The sequence below is a fragment of the Prionailurus viverrinus genome, chromosome A3 (assembly GCF_022837055.1).
Source record: "Prionailurus viverrinus isolate Anna chromosome A3, UM_Priviv_1.0, whole genome shotgun sequence".
Lineage (NCBI taxonomy): Eukaryota > Metazoa > Chordata > Mammalia > Carnivora > Felidae > Prionailurus > Prionailurus viverrinus.
The window spans coordinates 73916110-73939159 of record NC_062563.1 but is presented as its reverse complement, the minus strand read 5'-3'; the positions used below and the strand labels follow the sequence as shown (position 1 = coordinate 73939159).

Here is a 23050-nt window from a genome sequence, read left to right as displayed (position 1 = left end):
TCTGGAAGGCTGTTCACCACTCTGATGATGATGACAACACAGGACGCACTAATTTCATACTAGTGTCCTTCCTCACGGCATGTCTGGCAATCTAAGAAGGTGTTTAGATTATCATTGGGTCATTTGCACCATTTGAAATCCCCAGCAAGAACTCTAAGACCAGAAAACCATTTCCAAAGATTTTGAGATTAATCAAATAAAGACATTTTAAACACTGGGGCGCCTGGGTGGCGCAGTCGGTTAAGCGTCCGACTTCAGCCAGGTCACGATCTCACGGTCCGGGAGTTCGAGCCCCGCGTCAGGCTCTGGGCTGATGGCTCAGAGCCTGGAGCCTGTTTCCGATTCTGTGTGTCCCTCTCTCTCTGCCCCTCCCCCGTTCATGCTCTGTCTCTCTCTGTCCCAAAAATAAATAAATGTTGAAAAAAAAATAAAAAAAAAAAAGACATTTTAAACACTACTTCACACAACATCTTGCTATTCTCTTTGGAAATTAAACATTGTTCTTTATTTATACCAAGAATTGTTAATAACATTTAGAGAAAAAGAAGTACTACTAGGTGTTATTGTTAGTTTGTTTAAAATAATATGAGTGTCCTTCTAATAACTGTGTTATTTAAGTGCAGGTAAATGGAAACACACATTACATTTATTGGCCTCCCTGGCAAGAAAGAGTATCTGTCTACAGTCACCTGCTGTCATGCTTCACAAGGCCTCTGGGTGTCCCACTGCAGATAGATCCACTCGCCCTGGTTGAGGCAGATACTTTAAGTGCCCCTGGCTGATGGGCACAGCTACTGCTGGAGAAATGGAGGTCAAGGGGCACGTGCCCCTAACAGTTTGCAGCAGCTCCTGGAACACCTAATCCAGGCACCTCAGACTGAGTGAACATGGACTAGGTATTTGAAGATGCAAATAAGCATTTAAATGTCAGTTGTGATTGGGTAACTGACCTCTATCTGTTAGTACTCTTAAGACAGGCTTCTCTTAACATACAAACATTAGTATCTGCCAGAGGGGATAGAGAATCTCGAGTTCCGCCATAGGGAAGCAAGAGTAAGTCACATGTGGTGCGGTTTCTCAAAATGCATTCTGCCATCAGGACGGACGGGGGCATGCTCCTTAAAATGGAGAGTTGCACAGTGAAGAGCTTACTGATCCCTTAGGCAGCCTGCACTGTTCAGCCTAAAGCTCATGGTAGTCTTTCAATACCTCGTCCATTATTCATAACCTCATGCTGCTTTTAGCCTTGTACTATTTTAAGCAATGTAAGCTTTGCTTTACTAGCATGCAGAAACCATCACTCCCCAGTAGACTGTACCATCCTATAAAGTCACTAAGCTGATCTTGCTCAAGAAATTAGGAGTCAGACCCTTCTTAAATTTCAATACTCCGTGTAAAATAACATTTGTCATTTGAGCCAAATTAATGGTTAAGAGGAATAAGACAAATTCTGACATCCAGGGCTCCTTGGAGATGTTTGCAATTTTGAGACTCAACTAATTTGTCGAAATACAAAAGCCAAAGACTTTCTTGAAATCATTTCTACCTGGATAAATATAAATTGAGTATCTCAGGTGTTTGAGTTGGTGGTACCATTTTGCCTGTTCGGGGAAAGCTCAGAGTACAGGAAGGAAAAGGAAGAGAAGAGGAGGAAGTTGGGTAAAGAGAAACTTAAGCCAAATAAACATTGATGCCACATGGAGACACACTGTGTTTTCACTGATCTTTAGATTGATGGGGCTTCAGGGCCTGGTAAAGATCACAAAATGGATTTACTTTTAAAATTATACCTCAGTAATGAGCACACCATGTCTTGATCAGATTCACAGACATACAGAGTAAGAGCAAGGGAGAAGCAGGAACCTGCTTCTAGTCTACAAAATTCTTATTTAGCTACTAGAGCCCAGAAGCAGTAATCAATCAACAAACTGATGGACCAGCCTCTCCCTCCCACTGGCATACACACTTTCTGGCCTGCTTGTCATTGGGCACATTTAAAGGTCAGCAGTAAATACAAAAATATTGAAGTCAGTGTAACAAACTTCATCACACACTTCTAAACCCTGCGTTCAGTCCTTGAACAGTCACAAGGACATCAGAGGTGTCCTCGTATTGCTCATTTTATGCAATGCTGTGCTCTCAAAGAATAACAAATGATCCACAGCAAGAATCCTTGAGGCCCTAATAAAATTGCCTATTTTCTCAGGAACCAGCACTTTACTTTGATTTGAGGACAATGTCCAAAATTCCATTCGAGTATTTGCAAAGAAAGAACTGTTTACTCACATACTGAAGGCAACTCTGAAAATCAGAACTTAAGTTCTTTTGAAGACAAGTTCATGAATTCACCAGTGGAGATGAAGGTAGGAGAAAACGGAAATGCCATGTGCAGCCCCCTGCAGATGACCCAGCATATGAGGGGCAAATATGATCTTAGCACAGATGAATGCACTGAGCTCTCATCTTTGATTGAAAGAGAACTGGGAGTCTATCTAACCAGGAGCAGTGTATTTTCACTCACTCAGAGCACTTTCACAACTTAAGATACAGCCAGAGAAAGGCGGCAACACCAAAATGCTAAGAAGCCAAGTGTGGTTGGGCTCAGTGTCTCAACGTTCTGTTTGGAACATGTGTGGTTCTACACTGTGGTTTATCCGTCTCTTGCATAACAAGCAAATTTGGGCACAGTAACTGTGTTGTCCCAAGGCAGTCAGTGCATGACGACCGCCAATGCCAAGGCCTCACCTGACAGAGCGATCGTCACTTCCCGTCACAGCCAGGGGCTTCTTGGGGTGCAGGGCCAGAGCCCAGAGCTCCCCCTCACAGTGGCCTTGCAGGATCAGCATTGGCTTGTCTCGTTCGCGCACAATCACTTCAAATATCTCACTGTCCTGGGTCCCTGCTAGGAGGCGGTCTGCTTTCCAGCACACGCTCCGGATGGAGAGGCCTGAGGGAAACAAGCAATTAAATAAAATGAAAGCGTGTATTCACACCATTGACGAAGAAAGGAAAACACCTACATGTCCTTTCACCAGGATAGCATCTGATGTAACACATCTTAAAAACTCCTGAAGGAGAAACACCAACACCACACGCCATCCTGTATTATTTACCATTTCCTTACCCCTCACCATCTGGATTTTACACATGAGTAGTCACTCTTTCCCGTCTGACTTAGGATAACCATGTGTTTTTACATCAGGATGCATGTGAAATACTACATCTTAAAATGAGTATGAGAAGAAATAGGTCTTTATGAAAACCTATCCCTTTTTGAAATAATGTACTTCTGATTTACTACGCAAAAGTTAACAGTCACTTCAGTCTTTAGGATGCTAGCACTGTATTAAAACTTAAAAACAAAAAAAATTTTAATGTTTAGTTTTAGTTTTGAGAGAGCGAGAGAAAGAGAGAGAGAGAGAGAGAGCACGCACGCAAACGAGCATGCACCAGTGGGGGAGGGGCAGAGAGAGAGGGAGACACAGAAGCAGGCCCCAGGCTCTGAGCTGTCAGCACAGAGCCCCATGCGGGGCTCAAACTCATGAGCTGCGAGATCATAACATGAGCCAAAGTCGGACAGCTTCACCGACTGAGCCACCCAGGCGCCCCTAATGCTATGTTAAAATTCTATGTGGGTGATACTCCAGAATGGCTAATTGTCATATTGGGTAAGTTTACTATGATCAGAACCCAGACTCATTTTTCTGGATAAACAGATGTACCATGTCCCAGAAATATGCAAATGAAACTGATTTCAGTCTCAAAATACCATCAAACATTTGTCAGTGAAGATGTTATTCTTCCCCCACTTAACATTTTATACAATGCTCTCTAAAGGCACAGTACTTCTTTGAAACACAATCTTCCACCTCAGGAGTACTTCATACTCTCCAGGCAGGTCTTTATTTGCCTGTCTGATTTGTGATCTCTTGAACTTCTTGTCAGTTTTGTTGCTTACCAGGTACATTATTTATTCACTTGGTGAGTTTTCTCAGGTCTGAATTAGAAATACAGATAGAATCCCACTTTCATAAGTACTGTAAATAAGGCAGGGATGTGGTAAGCTTTGAGATCTGAGTCATCTCCCCAGTGGGCTTCGTGTCTTCGGCGTAGAAAGTACCAGAAGTCAGAGCACAGGTCTTTAGTCCTGCTCTACACTTGATTGGCCAGACACACCAGGAGTGTCCCTTTCTCTCTGGAGACCAGTTTTTCTCTGCATTAAAAGCAGACTATAATTAAGGAGACCATGTAATTTATCATCCAAATTGTGACTACTTTGAAAGTCAAATTAAATTTACATACTTCAAAAATGTTTATTTTTTTCCCCAAGAAAGCAGCTTTACCATGTTAAAATAAAAAGTTCTATCAAAATATTTTCAAAGATAAAATTATAGTGACACTGCATTACAAAATGAAAAGTCCAGAACAGAGGAACGAATAGGCAGGGCACAGAGGATTTCCAAGGCCCTGAAACTCTTCGCTATCATGGTAGATACATGTTACTATGCATGTAATATGCACAGAATATACAACACTGAATGTGAACTCTAATGCCAACTACGGGCTTTGAGTGATGATGCATCAATGTAGCTTCTCCCATGGTAACAAAGGTACCACTCCGGTGGGGGGTGTGGATAGTCAGGGAGGCAGGGCATATATGGTGGCAGGGGGGATAGGAGAAATCTCTATACCTTCCATTTAATTTTGCTGTGAACCTGAAGCTGCTCTAAAAAAATTAAGTCCATAAAAAAAAAAATCCAGGACAAATGCTAAGGCAAATGGGATGCTGGGACAAAAGAAGGGTTAACTGGGGGTATATGGGCACACTTTGTAATCCTCACTTTAATCAACTCACAGTGGCCTTAAAAGGATCCGATGAGATGATGCATTTATTTACAAAAAAAAGTATTTTTTTTTTGATGCACAAGCCTATTTTTACACGCAGTAACTCTCTTTACCCCTTGCTCTGAATGCAGTTACATGTCTTGAAATGGAAGGAGAAAGCACACCGGCAGATTTATTATTCCTGCTTTTAGTAAGTAAAGATACCTTGGCAACGGTTAGTTCAGGGTCATTCAAAACCTTTCTAGCAAACATCGCGACAGGCTTTCAAGGTTGGGACGGACAGGGACGTGGTGAAAGCAGCCAGAGGAAGACTGCAGAATGACAGGGCAGGCAGCTTAGCGGCAGGCAACTCTGCCTTATAGCAACAATCTCTTTGCCCTGTCCCTTTCTTGTCCTTATCTCTTTCTCACGCTTTTCTAGAGGTTTAGTTACCACTCTCTAATTAACACAGTCCAGTTTCTTCCAGGAGGGGAGTCAATTTGTCTCCCTGCTGTCCTCCCAGCAGATCCTCCCTTAGGATCACCTATGATTTTATTCCAGAAGAGGTACAACACCTTGTTCTTCAGAAAACAGGAAGTAAAGAAGGATGTTAATTCCACTGCAGTATCAGTAAAATCTCAAATAATTTACTTTTTATTATATTTATTGTCCGTTTCATCTCACTAATGTCTGTGAATACAGGAGTTTTCTCAGTTTTATACACTGTTGTATCCTCAGTACCTACCACAGTGTTTGACATGTAGTACATGCTCAATGAAAATGGCTGAATAAAACATTAGAATCACAAACATTTCTTGTGTCCTTGGAGATAACCAAGAAATAAAAGAATATCCTCATCCTCAATGAAAACCATTTAAAGGAGGGATATATTGACTCACTCATTCAAACAATTTTTATTAAGTGCCTACCATGTGCCCAAGACCAGAGCTTGAACAGTGAACAAGCCAGCCCATGCCCTATTGGAAATTACATTCTAAAGAGGAGCAAGACATTTGTAAGCAGACATTTATACACCAAAAATCAATTAAAATGATATATACAAGGTTCTGGTTCAAGATGGAATGTAGGAGGATCCTGAATTCACCTCCTCCCATGGTCACACCTAATCGACAGCTACATATGGGACAATTCCCTCTGAAAGAAATCCAAAAGGACTTGAACAATTCCTATGTACCAGGCAAACAACAAAACACACACACACACACACACACACACACACACACACACACACACACCCTCACATCTAAATGAGTAGGGTAGGCTCAGACATAATCTCAATATAAATCCCACCCTTGGGCAAGTAACCCACGATTGGGAAGCTCACAACTATGAGCTTCTTTCTGAGAAGTGGAGGGTTTGAACACCACATCCAGCACTCCACTACTTAAGACCTGCACCTGAGAGGTGAACCCCCCAAATACCTAGTTTTGAAAGCCAACAGGGCTTGTATCCACAAGATCCACAAGGTTATAGCAAACTGAAAAACAGTGGGTTCACTGTGCCTATATTCCAGGGTCTGGTGCAGGGGTAGCTGAAATACCCAGTCTTTCTGTGAAACAGGCCTATTTGCTTAAAGTTTCAGTCTGAAGGGCAGGCATTTAACCTAACACACATCTAGAGGCCTACTGAAATACTCCGCAAAGACTGAAGAGGCCAGAGGGTGCCACATAGACACTTCCCTCTGCCTTCCAGCTTGCTGTTATCTCCAGGAAAGATACAAGGGGCACCATGGTTTTTGTGGCTACTGCCCAAGGGTCACCCCTTGAACTTTCCGCCAGCAGTGCCTACATTCATTGATCCTACAGGACTGTAACAAATGGAAAAACAGTTTTATTTTTTATCCTTCACTCAGATTTAATAATTATCAAATTTTCCCACATAAGCCTCTATTTCTTTTTTCTTTTAAAAGCAAATTTCAGTAATCATATAATTTTGTACCTCCCATACTTCAGTTGGCATCTCTAATAATATGGACCTTTGATATAGCCATAGTACCATAACCATACTTGACAAAATTTGGTATCGTCCAGTTCACAATAAAATTTCCCTTATTATCTATAAAATATATTTTACTTTTATTTATTTTTCCTTTTCAAACTTTTATGTAAATCCTAGTTAGTTAACATACAGTGCAATATTAGGTTCAGGAGAATTCAGTGATTCATCACTTACATACAACACCCAGAGGCAAATGGAGAAATCTGAGAAGCCATTCTTAATCAACTACCCCCTAAGGCAGCAGAGACAAAGAAGACTGAGGTACCATCTTTCTGTAGAAAAGGCCAACTACTTTATCTTCAAAGCTGTGGCCTGAAGGGCCAACTTCTAAATAAATACACATCTAGAGGTTGAATGCAATCCTCTCCAGAGATCAGGGAGGCTGGTGGGTACCATCTTTACACTGTCCTTCTGTCCTACCAGGTCATCAGTGTCTCCAAGAAAGGAGCTTATGCACAGGTCTGGGACCCCAGCTTTTGTACCTTGCCCTCAAAGGATACATCTCTTGATAACCTGGTTCTGAAAGCCACCAGAGCTTGTGTTCACAGATGCAATGGCAGGGTAAGCAAACAAACAAAAAATTCTTAACTAGCTATCACCCCAGGGCTCAGTGCAGAGAGAACAAACAAAAATGCCCATCTCTGGCTCTTTCTCTGAAATAGCTACATGTATTTACTTAAAAAAAATTTTTTTTTAACATTTATTTATTTTTGAGACAGAGAGAGACAGAGCATGAATGGGGGAGGGGCAGAGAGAGAGGGAGACACAGAATCGGAAGCAGGCTCCAGGCTCTGAGCCATCAGCCCAGAGCCCAACGCGGGGCTCGAACTCATGGACTGCGAGATCATGACCTGAGCCGAAGTCGGACGCTCAACCGACTGAGCCACCCAGGCGGCCCTACATGTATTTACTTTAAAAGCTGCTGTCTGAGGTCTGGCTCCCAGTCAGATTGAATATAGGTGCTAAGATCCTACCTTTTGGGACACTGACAGGTCTTAGCTTACCTTCAACTACCAGAAGTGACAAAGAACGAAGTAGGCTGTTTATACCATCATAAAGGTTTGAAAGACAATCAAGAGCTAGGGCAGCGTTAAACAGTAAGATTCAGGGGCTCCTGGGTGGCTCAGTCAGCTAATCATTCAATTTCAGCTCGGGTCAAGATCTTGCAGATAGTGATTTCGAGTCCCATGTCCAGCTCTGTCCAGTTCAGAGCCTGGAGCCTGCTTAAGATTCTGTGTCTCCCTCTCTTTCTTCCCCTGTCCCACTCATGCTCTGTCTCTAATAAACATTACAAAGAAAAAACTTAAAAAAAAAACCCAATAAGATTCATCTACATGAGGCCATGTCTTTAAGACTGGAGAGGTGGCTGTTTTATCTAAAGCTGAGAAACCAAGAATGAGAGTCAAGGAAAAAATGAACAAACAGAAGTATATGCTCAAGAGAACAACATAAAAATCTCAGAAAACACCACAATGAATTGGTAATAAGTCATCTACCTGATAAAGAGTTCAAAAATAACAGCCATTCAGATGCTTACTAAACTCAGGAGAACAAAGCATGAACAAAGTGAGAATTTCAATGAAGAAATTAAAACTATAAGAAAGCAGGAAAGAGAAATCACAGAGATGAAGAATATAATAACTGAATAATACACTAGAGGGGTTCAACAGCAGACTAGATGAGGAAGGAAAAACATCAGTAAACTCAAACACAGGGCAGTGGAACTCACCCAGTGAGAGCGACAGAAAGAAAAAAGGATGAAAAAGAGTGAAGACAGCTTAAGGGACTTATGCAACAATATCAAGTAGACTAACATTGGCATTATAAGGGTCCTAGGGGAGAAGAGAGAGAGAATGGGGCAGAAAACTCATTTGCAGAAATAATGGCTGAAAATTTCCCTACCATGGGGAAGGAAACAGACATCCAGATCCAGGACACACAGAGAATTCCACATAAGGTAACCCAAAGAAACCTATACTATGACTCATTATAATTAAAGTGTCAAAAGTTAAAGACAAGGAATCTGATAGGCCGCAAGAGAAAAACAATTTAAGACTTAAAGCAGATTTTTCAGCAGAAACCTTGCAGTCCAGAGGGATTGGCACAATATATTTAACTTGCTGAAGAAAAAAACTGCCAACTAAAAATAGACTACCTGTAATAGTTGTCCTTCAGAATTGAAAGAGAGAGAAAGACTTCACCGCACAATTAAAAGTTCAAAGACTTCATCGCCACTGGAACAGCCTGACAAGAAATGTTCTAGGGACTTCTTCAAGTTGAGATAAAAGGGCACTGATCAATAATAGGAAAACATAAGAAAGTTTAAATCCCATCTGTAAAGGCAAATATAGAGTACAATTCAGAATAATTTAATGTTGTACAGGTGGTGGGTTAATGACATATAAAGATAGTATGAAAGTTAAAAGACAAAAGTAATAAAAACTATATAATAATTTGTTAATGGACAAAAGAAAAAAGATATTAAGTTGTAACATCAAAAACAAAATAGGGGGCAGGGAGGAGTAAAAATGTTAAGCTTTATTAGGCATTCAAACTATTATCAACTTAAAATATTGTTATAAGTTGTTTTGTAAAAGCCTCATGGCAATCACAAAGCAAAACTGTAATAGATACAGTAAAGACAAAGAAATCTAAGCATACCACTACTGAAAATCATCAAATCACAAAGAAAGCAAGAGAAGAACAAAGGAATTACAAAATAGTTGTAAAACAATGAACAAAATGACAGTAATACCGATCAATAATTACTTTAAATGTAAATGGAAAAAATTCTCCAATCCAAAGACACAGGGTGGCTGATGGATAAAAAAAACCCGAAGACCTATCTATGCACTGCCTACAACAGACTTATTTCAGATTTAAGGACACACAAAGACTAAAAGTAAAGGGATAGAAAAAGATATTGCATGGAAACAGAAACCAAAAGAAATCTGGGATACCTATACAAGATAGGCTTGAAGACAATGACTGCAGTAAGAGACAAAGAAGGTCATTATATAATGATAAAGGTGTCAATCCAGCAAGAAGACATATTTGTAAATGTTTATGCACACATCACAGGAAAACCTAAATATATAAAGCAAACATTAACAGACCTAAATGGATAAATATGTACAGCAATACAATACAGTAGCAGACTTTAATACCCTACTTTCCTCAAAGGATAGATGATCTAGACATTAAATCATAAGGAAACAATGGCCTTAAACGACACATTAGACAGATGGACTTAAAAGACATTTAAAAAACATTCCATCCAAAAGCAACAGAAGGTGAGTTCTTCTCAAGTGCATATGGAATATTCTCCAGGATAGATCACACATTAGGCCACAATTCTTAACAAATTTAAGAAGACTGAAATCATACTAAACATCTTTTCTGATCACAAAGGTATGAAATTAGGTGTCAATGACAAGAACAAAATTAGAAAATTCACACATATGTGATGATGAAACAACATGCTACTAAACAATCAATGGGTCAAACAAGAAATCAAAACAAATTTTTAAAAATGAAAATAGAAATACAACATACCAAAACCTTTAAGATGCAGTGAGGGCAGTTCTAAGAGCGAAGTTCACTGAGATAAAAACCTACATTAAATAACAGAAAAGATCTTAAATTAGCAACCTAACTTTATACTTCAAGGAACTAGAAAAAGAAGAACAGATGAAGCTCAAAGTAAGGAGAAGGAAGGAAATAAAGAGCATCGCAGAAATAAATTAAGTAAGAGACTAAAAGACAATAGAAAATATCAACAAAATATAAACAATAACAACAAAACTAAGAGTTGGGTGTTTTTTTGTTTGTTTGGTTTTTTTTTTTTTTTTTTTTTTTTTGTTAAGAGAAAAGCAAAATAGACAAACCTTAAGCTAAACTCACCAAGAAACAAGAGAGGACTTAAATAAAATCAGAAGTGAAAGAGGAGACTTTGTAACTGATACCACAGAAATACAAAGGATTGTAAGAGACTGCTATAAAGAGATATATACATACAAACTGGACAAACTAAAAGAAATGGAAAAATCCCTAGAAACATACAATCTACCAAGACTGAATTATGAAGAAGTAGAAAATATGAGCAGACCAATACTGAGTAAGGAAATTGAATCAGTAATCAAAAACCTCCAGCAAAGGAAAACCCAGTATCAAATGGCCTCACTGGCAAATTCTACTACACATTTAAAGAATTATTATCAATCCTTCTGAAATGCTTCCAAAAAATATAAGAGGAGGAAACCCTTCCAAACTGATTGTATAAAACTCGATATAAAAACCAGACAAAGATTTCACAAAAAAATTTACAGGCCTGAGTTTAAGCTATATTACAAAGCTGTAATCATCAAGACAGTATGGTACTGGCACAAGAACAGACACTCAGATCAATCAAACAGAATTGAGAAACCAGAAATGGACCCAGAAACATATGGCCAACTAATCTTTGACAAATACTTAACAGAATAAAGACAGTCTCTTCAGCAAGTGGTGCTGGGAAAACCGGACAGCGATACGCAGAAAAATGAACCTGGATCACTTTCCTACCACCATACACAAAAATAAACTCAAAATGGATGAAAGACCTAAATATAAGACAGGAAGCCATCAAAATCTTTGAGGAGAGAGCAGGCAAAAACCTCCTTGACCTTGGCCGCAGCAACTTTTTACTCATCATGTCTCTAGGGGCAAGGGAAACAAGAACAAAAATAGACTATTGGGACCTTGTCAAAATAAAAAGCTTCTGCACAGCAAAGAAAACAATCAGCAAAACTAAAAGGCAACCAATGGAGTGGGAGAAGATATTTGCAAATGACATATCAGATAAAGGGTTAGTACCCAAAATCTATAAAGAACTTATCAAACCCAACACCCAAAAAACAAATAATCCAGTGAAGAAATGGGCAAAAAACATGAATAGACACTTCTCCAAAGAAGACATCCAGATGGCCAACCAACACATGAAAAAATGCTCCACATCACTCATCATTAGGGAAATACAAATCAAAACCACAATGAGATACCATCTCACACCTGTCAGAATGGCTAACATTAACAACTCAGGCAACAACAGATGTTGGCGAGGATGTAGACAAAGAGGATCTCTTTTGCACTGCTGGTGGGAATGCCAACTGGTGCAGCCACTCTGGAAAACAGTGTGGAGGTTCCTCAAAAAATTAAAAATAGAACTACCCTATGACCCAGCAATTGCACTAATAGGTATTTATCCAAGGGATAGAGGTATGCTGTTTTGAAGGGGCACATGCACCCCAATGTTTATAGCAGCACTATCAACAATAGTCAAAGTACGGAAAATGCCCAAATGTCCCTGGATGGATGAATGGATAAAGAAGATGTGGTATAAATACACAACGGAGTATTACTAAGCAATCAAAAAGAATGAAATCTTGCCATTTGCAACTATGTAGATGGAACTAGAGGGTATTATGCTAAGAGAAATTAGAGAAAGACAAATATCATATGACTTCACTGATATGAGGACTTTAAGATACAAAACAGATGAACATAAGGGAAGGGAAGCAAAAATAATATAAAAACAGGGAGGGAGACAAAACATGAGACTCTTAAATATGGAGAACAGAGGGTTACTGGAGGGGTTGTGGGAATGGGGATGGGCTAAATGGGTAAGGGGCATTAAGGAATCTACTCCTGAAATCATTGTTGCACTATACGTTAACTAACTTGGATGTAAATTTTAAAAATTAATTAAAATAAATAAATACAGAGAACAAACTAAGGTGGATGGGGGGGGGCAGAGGGTAACTGGCTGATGGGCACTGAGGAGGGCACTTGTTGGGATGAGCACTGGGTGTTGTATGTAAGCCAATATGACAGTAAATTATATACATTAAAAAAAATTATAGGCCACTTGCCTGATAAGCATAGATTTGAAAGTCATGAAAAAATTTTTGCAAATCAAATTCAACAATACCATAAAAGATTCTTACTCCATGGTCAAGAGGGATTTATTCCAGGGATGCAAGAATGGTACAACATCTATGTACCAATCAATATGGTACACCACATTAACAAAGTGAAGGATATAAGTCATATGATCATCTCAATAGATACAGAAAACGCATCTGACAAAACTCATTATTCATTTATGACAAAAACTCTCAACAAAGCACACAAAGAGGGAATGTAACTCAACACAACGAAGGCTACATACGACAAGTATACAGCTAACATTATACTCAATGGGGAAAAGCTAAAAGCTTTTTTCTAAGATGAGGAACAAGATAAGGATGCCTACTCTTGTCACTTATTCAGTGTAGTATATGAAAGTCCTACTCAGGGCAACTTGGCAAAAAAAAGAAGTAAAAGGCACCTAAATTGTTAAGGAAGAAGTGAAACTGTCACTATTTGCAGATAACATGATTTGATATATAGAAAACACTAAAGGATCACAAAAAATTTAGAACTAATCACAAATTCAATGAAGTTGCAGGATACAAAATCAATACCCCCAATCAGCTGCATTTGTATATGCTAAAAATGACCTATCAGCAAGAGAAACTAAGTAAACAAACCCACCTATAATTGCATCAAAAAGAATAAATACCTAGGAATAAATTTAACTAAGGAGGTAAAAGACCTGTACACTAAAAACTGTAAGACATTGATGAAAAAAACTGATGATGACACAAATCCATGGAAAGATATTCCATGCTTATAAACTGAAAAAAATTAAGATTGTTAAAATAAGTAGAATGCTCATACGACACAAAGCACTTTGCAGTTTCAATGCAATCCCTATCAAAATTCTACTGGCATTTTTTGTAGAATAAACAACCCTAAAATTTGTTGTATGGAACCACGAAAGACCCTGAATAGACAAAACAATCTTAAGAACAAAGCTGGAGGCAACATGCTTCCTGAATTCAAATTCTATCACAAAGCTACAGTAACCCAAACAGTATGATATTGGTATAAACAGAGATACACAGATCAGTGGAACAGAATTGAGACTCCAGATATATAGAGACTCCAGAATTGAGACCATAGATATATGGTCAATTGATTTATGACAAAGGAATCAAGGGACAGTGGGAAAGGGACAGTGTTTTCAATAATGAGTGTTGGGAAGACTGGACAGCCACACACGGAAGAATGTAACTGGACCACTATCTTACACCGTACATAGAAGTTAACTCCTTATGGATTCAAGAATATATGAGCTGGGTGGCTCAGTTGGTTAAGCATCAGACTCTTGAATGCAGCTCAGGTCGTGATCTCATCGTGATTGTGGTATGTTGAGTATGGGGCCTGCTTGGGACTCTCTCTCCCTCTCTCTCTCTCTCCCTTCCCTACTCACACTCACACACACACTCTCTTTCAAAACAAATAAATAAACATTTAAAAACAAAAAAGAGCATAAGAGCTGAAACCATAAAACTCCTAGAAGGAAACGTAGGCTTTCTGAAGTCACTCTTGGCAATGATTTTTTTGCCTGACACCAAAAGTAAAGGCAACAAAAGCAAAAATAAACAACTGAGACTACTTCAAACTAAGAAGCTCCTGCACAGCAAACAAAAGCAAAAGCAAAAGCAAAATGAAAAGGTAACCTACTGAAGAAAGTATTGGCATATCAAGTATCTGATAAGATGTGAATATCCAAAATACATAAATAACTCATGCAGCTCAAGCAAAAAAATAAAATAAAGAATCCAATTTAAAAATGGGCAGAGAATGTGAATAGACATTTCTCCAAAGAAGACCTACAGATAACCAACAGATGCATGAAAAAGTGCTGGATATCACCCATCATCAGGGAAATGCAAATCAAAACCACAATGAGATACCACTGCACAATGGCTATCATTTAAAGAGACAAGAAATAACATGTGTTGGTGAGGATGTGGAGAAAAGGGAACCCTTGTGCACCGCTGGCGGAAAGGTAAACTGGCGCAGCCACTGTAGTAAGCGACATGGAGGTTTCTCAAAAATTAAAAATACAACTAACACATGATCAAGCAATTCCACAGACAGATATTTACCCAAAGGAAACAAGAACACTAATTCAAAAGGAAAATGAAACTCCATGTTCACTGTAGCATTATTTACAATAGGCTGCTTCCGTGTTCGGGCTAAGGGTTTATAGGTGGATAAAGGAATAAAGAAAATGTGGCATACATGCATACACACACACACACAGGAATATTATTCGGCCATAAAAAAGGAGACACCAATTGAGGGCATTATGCTAAGTGAAATAAGTCAGAGAAATACAAATATTATATGAACTCACTTTTATGTGGAATCTAAAAAACAAACAAGCAAACCCAAATTCACTGATACAGGGAACAGATTGGTGGTTGTTCAGGTGTGGGGTGGGGATGCGAGGTAGGCAAGAGGTAGTCAAAATATACAAACATAGAGTTCTAAAATAAGTTAAGTCCTGGGAATGTAACAAACAACATGATGACTATAGGCTCACAACACTGTGTTGTATATCTGTAACTTGATCAGAGAGTAGATCTTAAAAGTTTGCAGTAAAAGAAAAAAATTGTAACTGTGTGGTGACAGACATTAACTACACTTACTGCAGTGATCATTTTGCAATATATACACATATTGAATCATTATGTACACCTGAGATGAGGTCATATCAATTACATCTCAACAAAAATGATGGACACGTACAGATATACGCACAGGTCTCAGCAGTGTGTTTAACTGTTATTGAAAGAACCAAACCCCAATCCCCTCCTAATTCCACTGTCTTCAAGACTCCCCCTTTCTGAGCAGGCCTGGCACCTGTGGCTGTCCCGTAAGCATGAGTATGCCAGTTCTCCCCATGGCCTCCAACAGCACGTCCTCTTCCATGAGGCTAAATGGCTCGAAAACTGAAATTTCTCCCAGAGATCTGGCATTTTATTTGGTCCAGTATACAAACAGTTTTTTCTCCCCACCGCCCCGACTATTCTTTTACCTACTTATTTTGGGGAACAGATTCAGAAAGGTTAAAGATTATAAAAAACAATCTGCCACCTGGACGTGACATATGTTAACATTTTTACAATGTTTGATTTGTCTTTTAAAAAGAGGTTTAGGAACAAAGAAAAACTTTCCAACTCAGTGAAGACTGATGAGCCTGTCAAGTTATACAGCGCCCACTGTGTTCTCAGACTGTGTCCAGAGGGTTCTTGGATTCCTCCATAGGGCCTACAGGGTTTGGCAAGGAGAGGGTGGGAAATCGAGACCAAGAGTCAGAGTTTGAGGATCCCACCTCTGTTTTCCCTCAGCACCTCACAATTTGTTTAATAGCAGATTTCATTTGATAAAAAAGATTCCACTCAACTAATCAACATATGGGAGAGGCTTTACAGAAGGCAAAAGCAATAGAATAAAGTTGATATGGATAATTTCTGACTAAATATGGGCAGAGGGAGGAGAAAGAAGGAGGAAAGGAGTTGTTACATTTTCATTGTTTACAATATAAACTTAATGAGATGTGAACATTTTCTGTCAGAGACCAACTCAGTCTCTCCATAAATACTTAGTTCTTCCAACAGATAAATTATATTTTGCCACATCAGATAGGCCAATCCCAGGAGTCTACCTAAAAAGATGGATAGGATACTGGACCACTCTGACATCCAAGGTAACTGTTTAAAATAGGAATCACTTCCTGAAAACACCTCAGCAGGCATAGAACTGTATTCAAGTTTGCTAATAATATTCTATTTTCATCATTTCTGAACCTAATTGCTGTTCTGCATGCAAGACTGGTGAGAGAACAGCGAAGTCTCTTCTGGGTACATTCTGGAGAGTCCCTGGTGTTGTGGCAGATCCCTGACAGGGTTCTGACAGTATTGTTCTTCTCTTGTCTACTAAGACTCGGTTTTACCTTTTCTGACACAAATGCAGAGAACAATAATGTAATCGTGGTTTCCTAGCCAGACTGGCCAAGATTGCCGTTGCATTGAGAAATGACTAAGCTATTTTTGCTTTTTGTCTTCTGCTATGGGAGTCAGAAAAACATAAGCTATTATTTTAAATACGGATAGAAATCCACTAATAATAAAGAGAGCTCCAGGAAAAACCATCCTAAGTATTTAAAATCACAGTTCTCTTTTCTTCTGGACAAGTGCATGTTTCAGAGACTTTTGACAGTATGGGCTGAAGGCATTTTGAATAGGTGAGGTTGCCTTCTTGGGCACTCCTCTACGAGAAATGTGGGGCTCTGGCCTGTGCTTGGTCCAGATAGCCAGCAGATGGCAGTAAAGAGCAACCACCCACCTAAACAAAAATCTACAGCAAAGACCAAAATCTCACCAACCCTTTGCACAGTTTCATACTCAGAGCAGAGAATGAGTGGTAAACAGCATCCTTCTAATCCTTTTGGCGCATGTCCTGAAACCAGGGCAGGGGTAGATCTAGTCCATGAGTACATGAATATCCATACAGACCTAGAGGACACTGCTTATTTTCCATCAGTTCACCAAGTGGTTGAGTATCTGGGCTGATTTATATGCCAGCCCCAACCCCTCCCAGCTGTGACCATGGCAAGCCATTTAATCTTTCAAATCTTCAGTGTCCCTGTCTGTGAAGTGGAGAGAATATCAGCACTCATACTTTGCAGCACTCTTATGAGGAATCCATGCAATCATATATTTAAACACTTCACCTAGTGTTTGGCACTTAAGAAATTAATAAATCTGAGTTGTTACCTTAACCAGCAAGTTTTTGTTAGTCTCAGTGGAATGCACCTTACTGTATGTGCAGTCCGAGTCCAGCTCCCGGAAGATTTAACACGAGGAGCTACAAAGAAGTTGCAGTTACTTCCTTGTATTATATCTTAGGTGCTGTTGTTGTTTTGATGTGCTAGCACCACAGACTGGTGGAAGGAAAGGCTATGGTCCAACACGCAAAGACAGAACAAACTATTTGGGGAATAAAATGGTCTTTTCCCCCAATTATTTGGTCCAAGAAGGGAAGACAGTGTGTGTGTGGATGGGGGACTGGGGGGATATTTGTGTTCTTAAATCCAGGGCTCGTAGGGCCCTATTTAAATATAGGGCTCTGCTATACAGCAAAGGGACAAGAGCAGTTGCTCGGTCCTCATTGTGCATTATAATCTACAAGAAAAGCATTTTTTAAAAATGTTTTATTTATTTTTATGTTGAGACAGAGCATGCGAGCAGAGGAGGGGCAGAGAGAGAGAGGGAGAGAGAGGGAGAGAGATAAAGAGAGAGAGAGAGAGAAAGAGAATCCCAAGCAGGCTATGTAAAAAGTGTTTTTTAAAAATATGGATGCCTGAACCCCAACAAGAAGTTCCTCTTGGTTGGCTGGGAGTGGGGCTAGGCATAGGTATTTTTAGCACCCCAGGGCAGAGGACTGCTTGTTGAGAACCACTGCCAAGTGGTTCCCAGGCCAGCGTGTGTTATCAGATTTAGTTCCATTGTTGAAAATTCAGATTTCCAGCTACATTACCAGCTGATTCTAATGCAATGGTTTTTCAGGTACAGGTTGGAAAACTCTGCCCTAGCGGATTAGAGAGTCCAAGTCTGATGACCAGAAGGCAAAAGAAAGTGCAATGATGAGAAGTCAATTCTGAGTCAAACAAGCCAGCTGTGTAAATGGGCAGGCATGATCCTCACTGGCATTACCCAGGCCTGTGCCCAGAACTGCACATATATGCTGGGAATGTTCACGACTTGGGAGGAGGCCCCATGGACAGCGCCAGGCCCTAAATGGGGATGGTAAATATCTGTTGAATAAATGATGAAATTACAGCAATGACCATGTATATTAATAGCCCAAAGTCCCAGAGTGATCATGCGACAGAGAACAAAAATGAGGATTAGGGCAGACCAAGTCTGGAGCAAACACTCTTCCCCACAAAGGTAATGCCCTTCTCCATGGATATGCTTCCAGGACATGGTACCAATAATGAAACAAGATATGGTGATGGCTTGCACCTATAAACCTAACCTTATTAAAAATGGATTACTAAGGAGCACCCTCAGTAAAAAGTAATAAAAAAAACACACACACACAAGAGAGAATTCACTCAGTTGGAGGGAATGTAGGGGGAGGATGAGGACATGACAGCAAGGACCTCTGATGCCCCTTGATTCATCTTAGGATAAAGTGGCTAAGGCCACCAAAGGGGTCTGGAGCAGGCCAGGGACTCCTGATGTCCTAAGAATAATGCTGAAGGCAGAGTTTGGGAACCTGGAGGAAACTAGGGGGAGGGAAGGTGTGCATCTTCCAGGGATTTGTGAGCACAGACGACTAAGTGACAGGCCTGGCATTATGATTTTCAGAGCTCAACACAAAATGCAAACATGGGACCCCTTGTTAAAAAAATCATTAAGAATTTCAAAGATGGCCACAGAAAAGCACTCAACCAAGTGCTGAGCCCTTCTGAGAAGGGGGCCCTGTGACCACACAGATCTCATGCCCTGGGAGCTGCCATGCCTGGAGACCCCCCGGTTAAGGGTTAAATGGGATCCTGCAGGGGCGTCTGGGTGGCTCCGTCGGTTGGGCACCAACTTTGGCTCAGGTCATGATCTCGTGGTCCATGAGTTTGAGCCCCACGTCGGGCTCTGTGCTGACAGCTCAAAGCCTAGACCCTGCTTCGGATTCTGTGTCTCCCTTTCTGTCTGCCCCTCACCTCCTCACACTCTGTCTCTCTCTCCTTCAAAAATAAATAAACATTTTGAAAAAATGTAAAATGGGATCCTGCAGAGCACTTAGCACAAAGGCCTCCATGGACACTGGGAGCTGCTGCATGAGTTGTCGGGCCTTGCCACAGGCTGGGCAGGGGCTAGTCCTAAATTAGTCTGCAGGCTTCCTGCAGCAGGAAGGACTCATGGCCGGCTGCTCATGTCTCTAAGGGCTCTCTGCCTGAGAATTCCAACAGACTTCCTAATGAAAGTTACTCTTTACTAAATCCTTGGCTATTGCAAAATTCAGTCCACAAGATTCCAAATCCTGTGGCCATAGGAACTCTGAAGAATCCACACAGCCTAACAGGACCTCTGAAGGCAGAAACACATGACCAAACCCACACAGCAAAGGAACTCCCAGGCTGGTTTTTATCTAAGACACCTTCAAGAAGAGTGTTCACAGGGGAATTACTATCAGAACAAACCAGACAGTCAGCTTCTGCTCGTGTGACAGCACATTCCACCTCGAGTCTGAACAAACAACACCGCACATGTCCCCTGGCGGCCTATTTCACCATCCCACCTTCTGCTCATGCTTGGTCTCCTGTAGTACCTCCAGTTCTTGAGCAGAACAACAGTGAAGCAGGTGGCCTGGCCCCAAGGACAATGGTGGGCAGACAGGGGGAGAGGTGACAGAGGGAGGTAAGAAAGCCAGCCAAGGAACCACCAGAACAAAAGAAGGTGCTTTCTCTGTTTCTACTGTAAACCAGGGTGCTCACAGATTTGAGAGTTGGTCTCTTGAATATTCTATACCAGGTCTGCTCAGCCACAGCACTGTTTAACATTGAGTGCTGGAGAGTTCTTCCTCGTGATGGTGATCATTGCAAGGTGTCACTGTAAGATGTTCGGCAGTATCCCTGGTCTCTACTCAGATATGCCAGTAGCACTCCACAGTTGTGACAGCCAAAAACATCTCCAAGCAATGCCAACTGTCCTCTAGCAGACAGAATCAGCCATGACTGAGAACCACTTCACTCTATGATCCTCAGTGTACTTTGAGGAAGCCAAAGGGCATTAAGATTAGTGGGGAAGAATAACCTGGACTGCCACTTTCAATCCTGCCCTCCACCCTTCCCTCTGTGCTCCAGAACAGGGTGACCTATCTGAGGTGATGGGCATGATATGTGCCTCCCTAAACCTTTCTCTGACCTCTGACCACTGGTGTTTAAGGGCTTAAGCTTGAATACAGCAGGCTGACCAAAGAAAGGAACCAAGCTCTGTGTCCCCCTCTGTGTCCTTGTCACTTGTGCTCCTTCCCAAGGCTCTGCACCCCAGTCACTCACATAACGCACCTTTCATTCCCTCATTGGCAGCTATTTCCAGGGCACCTGCAGGTGCCAGGCACTGTTTTAAGCCCTTAGGAAGCATCAGTGAACAAAATTTCCTGCTCTTGTGGAAACAGACAAGAGCAGTAAACATAATAAAAGGCAAATTATATTGTTTGTTACAAGGTGAGAAGGACATCTGGCAGAAGGAGATGGGGAGTGCCTGGGGGAGTAGAGGCTGAGGGGATTTCAATTTTAAATAAGACATTAGGACAGGTTCATCTGAGCTAAGTCCTAAAGAGGAGGGCAGTAGTCACGCAGACCCCTGGGGACAGTGTTGCAGGCAGAGAGAACAGCCTGGGAGCTCAGAGGTCACAGGAGACAGTGGCAGCCAGGGCAGAGGGCAGAATGGAAGGAGGAAGGCATGAAGGGGAGGAGTTCATAGGCCATCTGGAGGACTTTGACTCTTTTTCGAGTAGAATAATGTGATTTGGCTCATGTAAGATTTTTTTAAGTTTGTTGATTCATTTTGAGAGAGAGAGAAAGTCCAAGTCAGGGAGGGGCAGAGAGAAAGGAAGACAGAGAGAATCCCAAGCAGGCTCTGCTTTGTCAGTGTGGAGCCTAACACAGGGCTCAAACCCATGAACCATGATGAGATCATCACCTGAGCTGAAGTCAGATGCTTAACCAACTGAGCCACCCAGGTGCCCCTGGCTCACATAAATTTTGAACAATCTCCCTAGCTGCTATTTTGAGAAGCAGGGACACGAGGTATAAATATAAAGCAACTGCAGAAATCTATGTTAAAGACAGTGGTTTGGGCCACCAAAGGGGCAGCAGATGTGATGAAAAGTCTATGAAGGGTTATCTTGTAAGGGGACATGAGCCTCCTACTCTTGCTTAATGCTGAGGTAATGCTGCCTAACCTAATACAAGACATCTCTGGATTTGAAGTTTATATAGTTTATTAGAGAGAGCTACAATTCAACAAATATGTGTTTGAAGTTAAAATAAATACACAAAAAATTCCTAAGTAAAATGCCTGAAACATGCTTTTTAGATGAGCTCATCCAGTTGCTAGGCATGTATCTGACACTTGGTAAATGCTTAATAAATGTTTATTCAATGAGTAAATATATAATACATCCTATACTGTGTGAATAATTACCCTATTTCTTTAGACATAATCATTTACAACCACTATATCCAAGTATTTTATTACCATTGATGTAATTCATTTTGGTTGCCTTAAGAGTTATTTTTGGCTTTTTTGTTATCGCTGTAAGTCATTTAAGCTTCATTATTTATGCAGATCATAAATTTGTTTTAAAAATGATCAAACTCAAAATGCATTGTTAAGTTTAAAGTGAGATAGGAGTTAGAGCCTGAATCCTACAATTAGCTGAACGCCAAGGACTCTGACCTCACTGTATTCATCCATAAGGTGAGAGCTCTACACTCCAAAATCCAATGTCTTTACCAGCTTGCAAATTCCAGAATTTTTCACTGAAAAACATTTAGGGGTTCCACTATCCCATATATCTGAGATTCCTTGGGGCAGGTTGCACTTGGAATTGTGGAATTCAGAAAATTTTGGGTTTTGGACTCATTTAATACATCCAATGGGGTCTGGGGCAGCACCTTGAAATCAAATATTTCTGTAGTGATGCGTAAGAATATTCACACATATGAAGACAAAGAGCCTCATTTAAGTTCAGGTCAAGTTTCACTGCTAAATTAGTTATTAAAAGTTTTTTAGAGAAAAAAAGAATGAAGTTAAACCCTTGCCCTACACCATATACAAAAATTAACTCAAGGGGCACCTGGGTGGCTCAGCCAGTTAAGCATCTGACTTTAGTTCAGGTCATGATCTCACAGTTAGTAAGTTCCAGCCCCACCCCTGGTGAGCTTGAGCCCTGCCTGGTTCGGGTGAGCACAAGCACTGCTTCAGGTAAGCATGAGCCCCACGTACAGTGAACCCTGCATCTCTCTCTTCCTTTCTTTCTCCCTCTTTCTCTCTCTGCCCCTTGTGAGATTCTTTTTCTCCGTGTCTCTGCTCCTCACTCACTCCCTCTCTCTCTCTTTCCAAAAAAAAAAAAAAAAAAAAAAATTAATTCAAAATGGATCAAAGATCTAAACATAAAAGGTAAAACCATAAAATATTTAAGAAAATATAGGGGGGGGGGTCTTCATGATACAGTATCTTTGGCAATGACTGTTTGGATA

The 23050-nt window shown here is 40.6% G+C and overlaps 1 protein-coding gene across 4 annotated transcripts in view; it reads right to left on the bottom strand.

Annotated features, from left to right (window-relative positions):
• Window positions 1-23050, bottom strand: part of EML6 (EMAP like 6) — a 272470-nt gene that overhangs the window by 111397 nt on the left and 138023 nt on the right. For all 4 annotated transcript variants that reach the window (XM_047852480.1, XM_047852481.1, XM_047852479.1 and 1 more), the window contains exon 7: window positions 2746-2947. In XM_047852480.1, the coding sequence (XP_047708436.1) occupies window positions 2746-2947 (202 nt within the window). The remainder of the gene's footprint in view (window positions 1-2745; window positions 2948-23050) is intronic.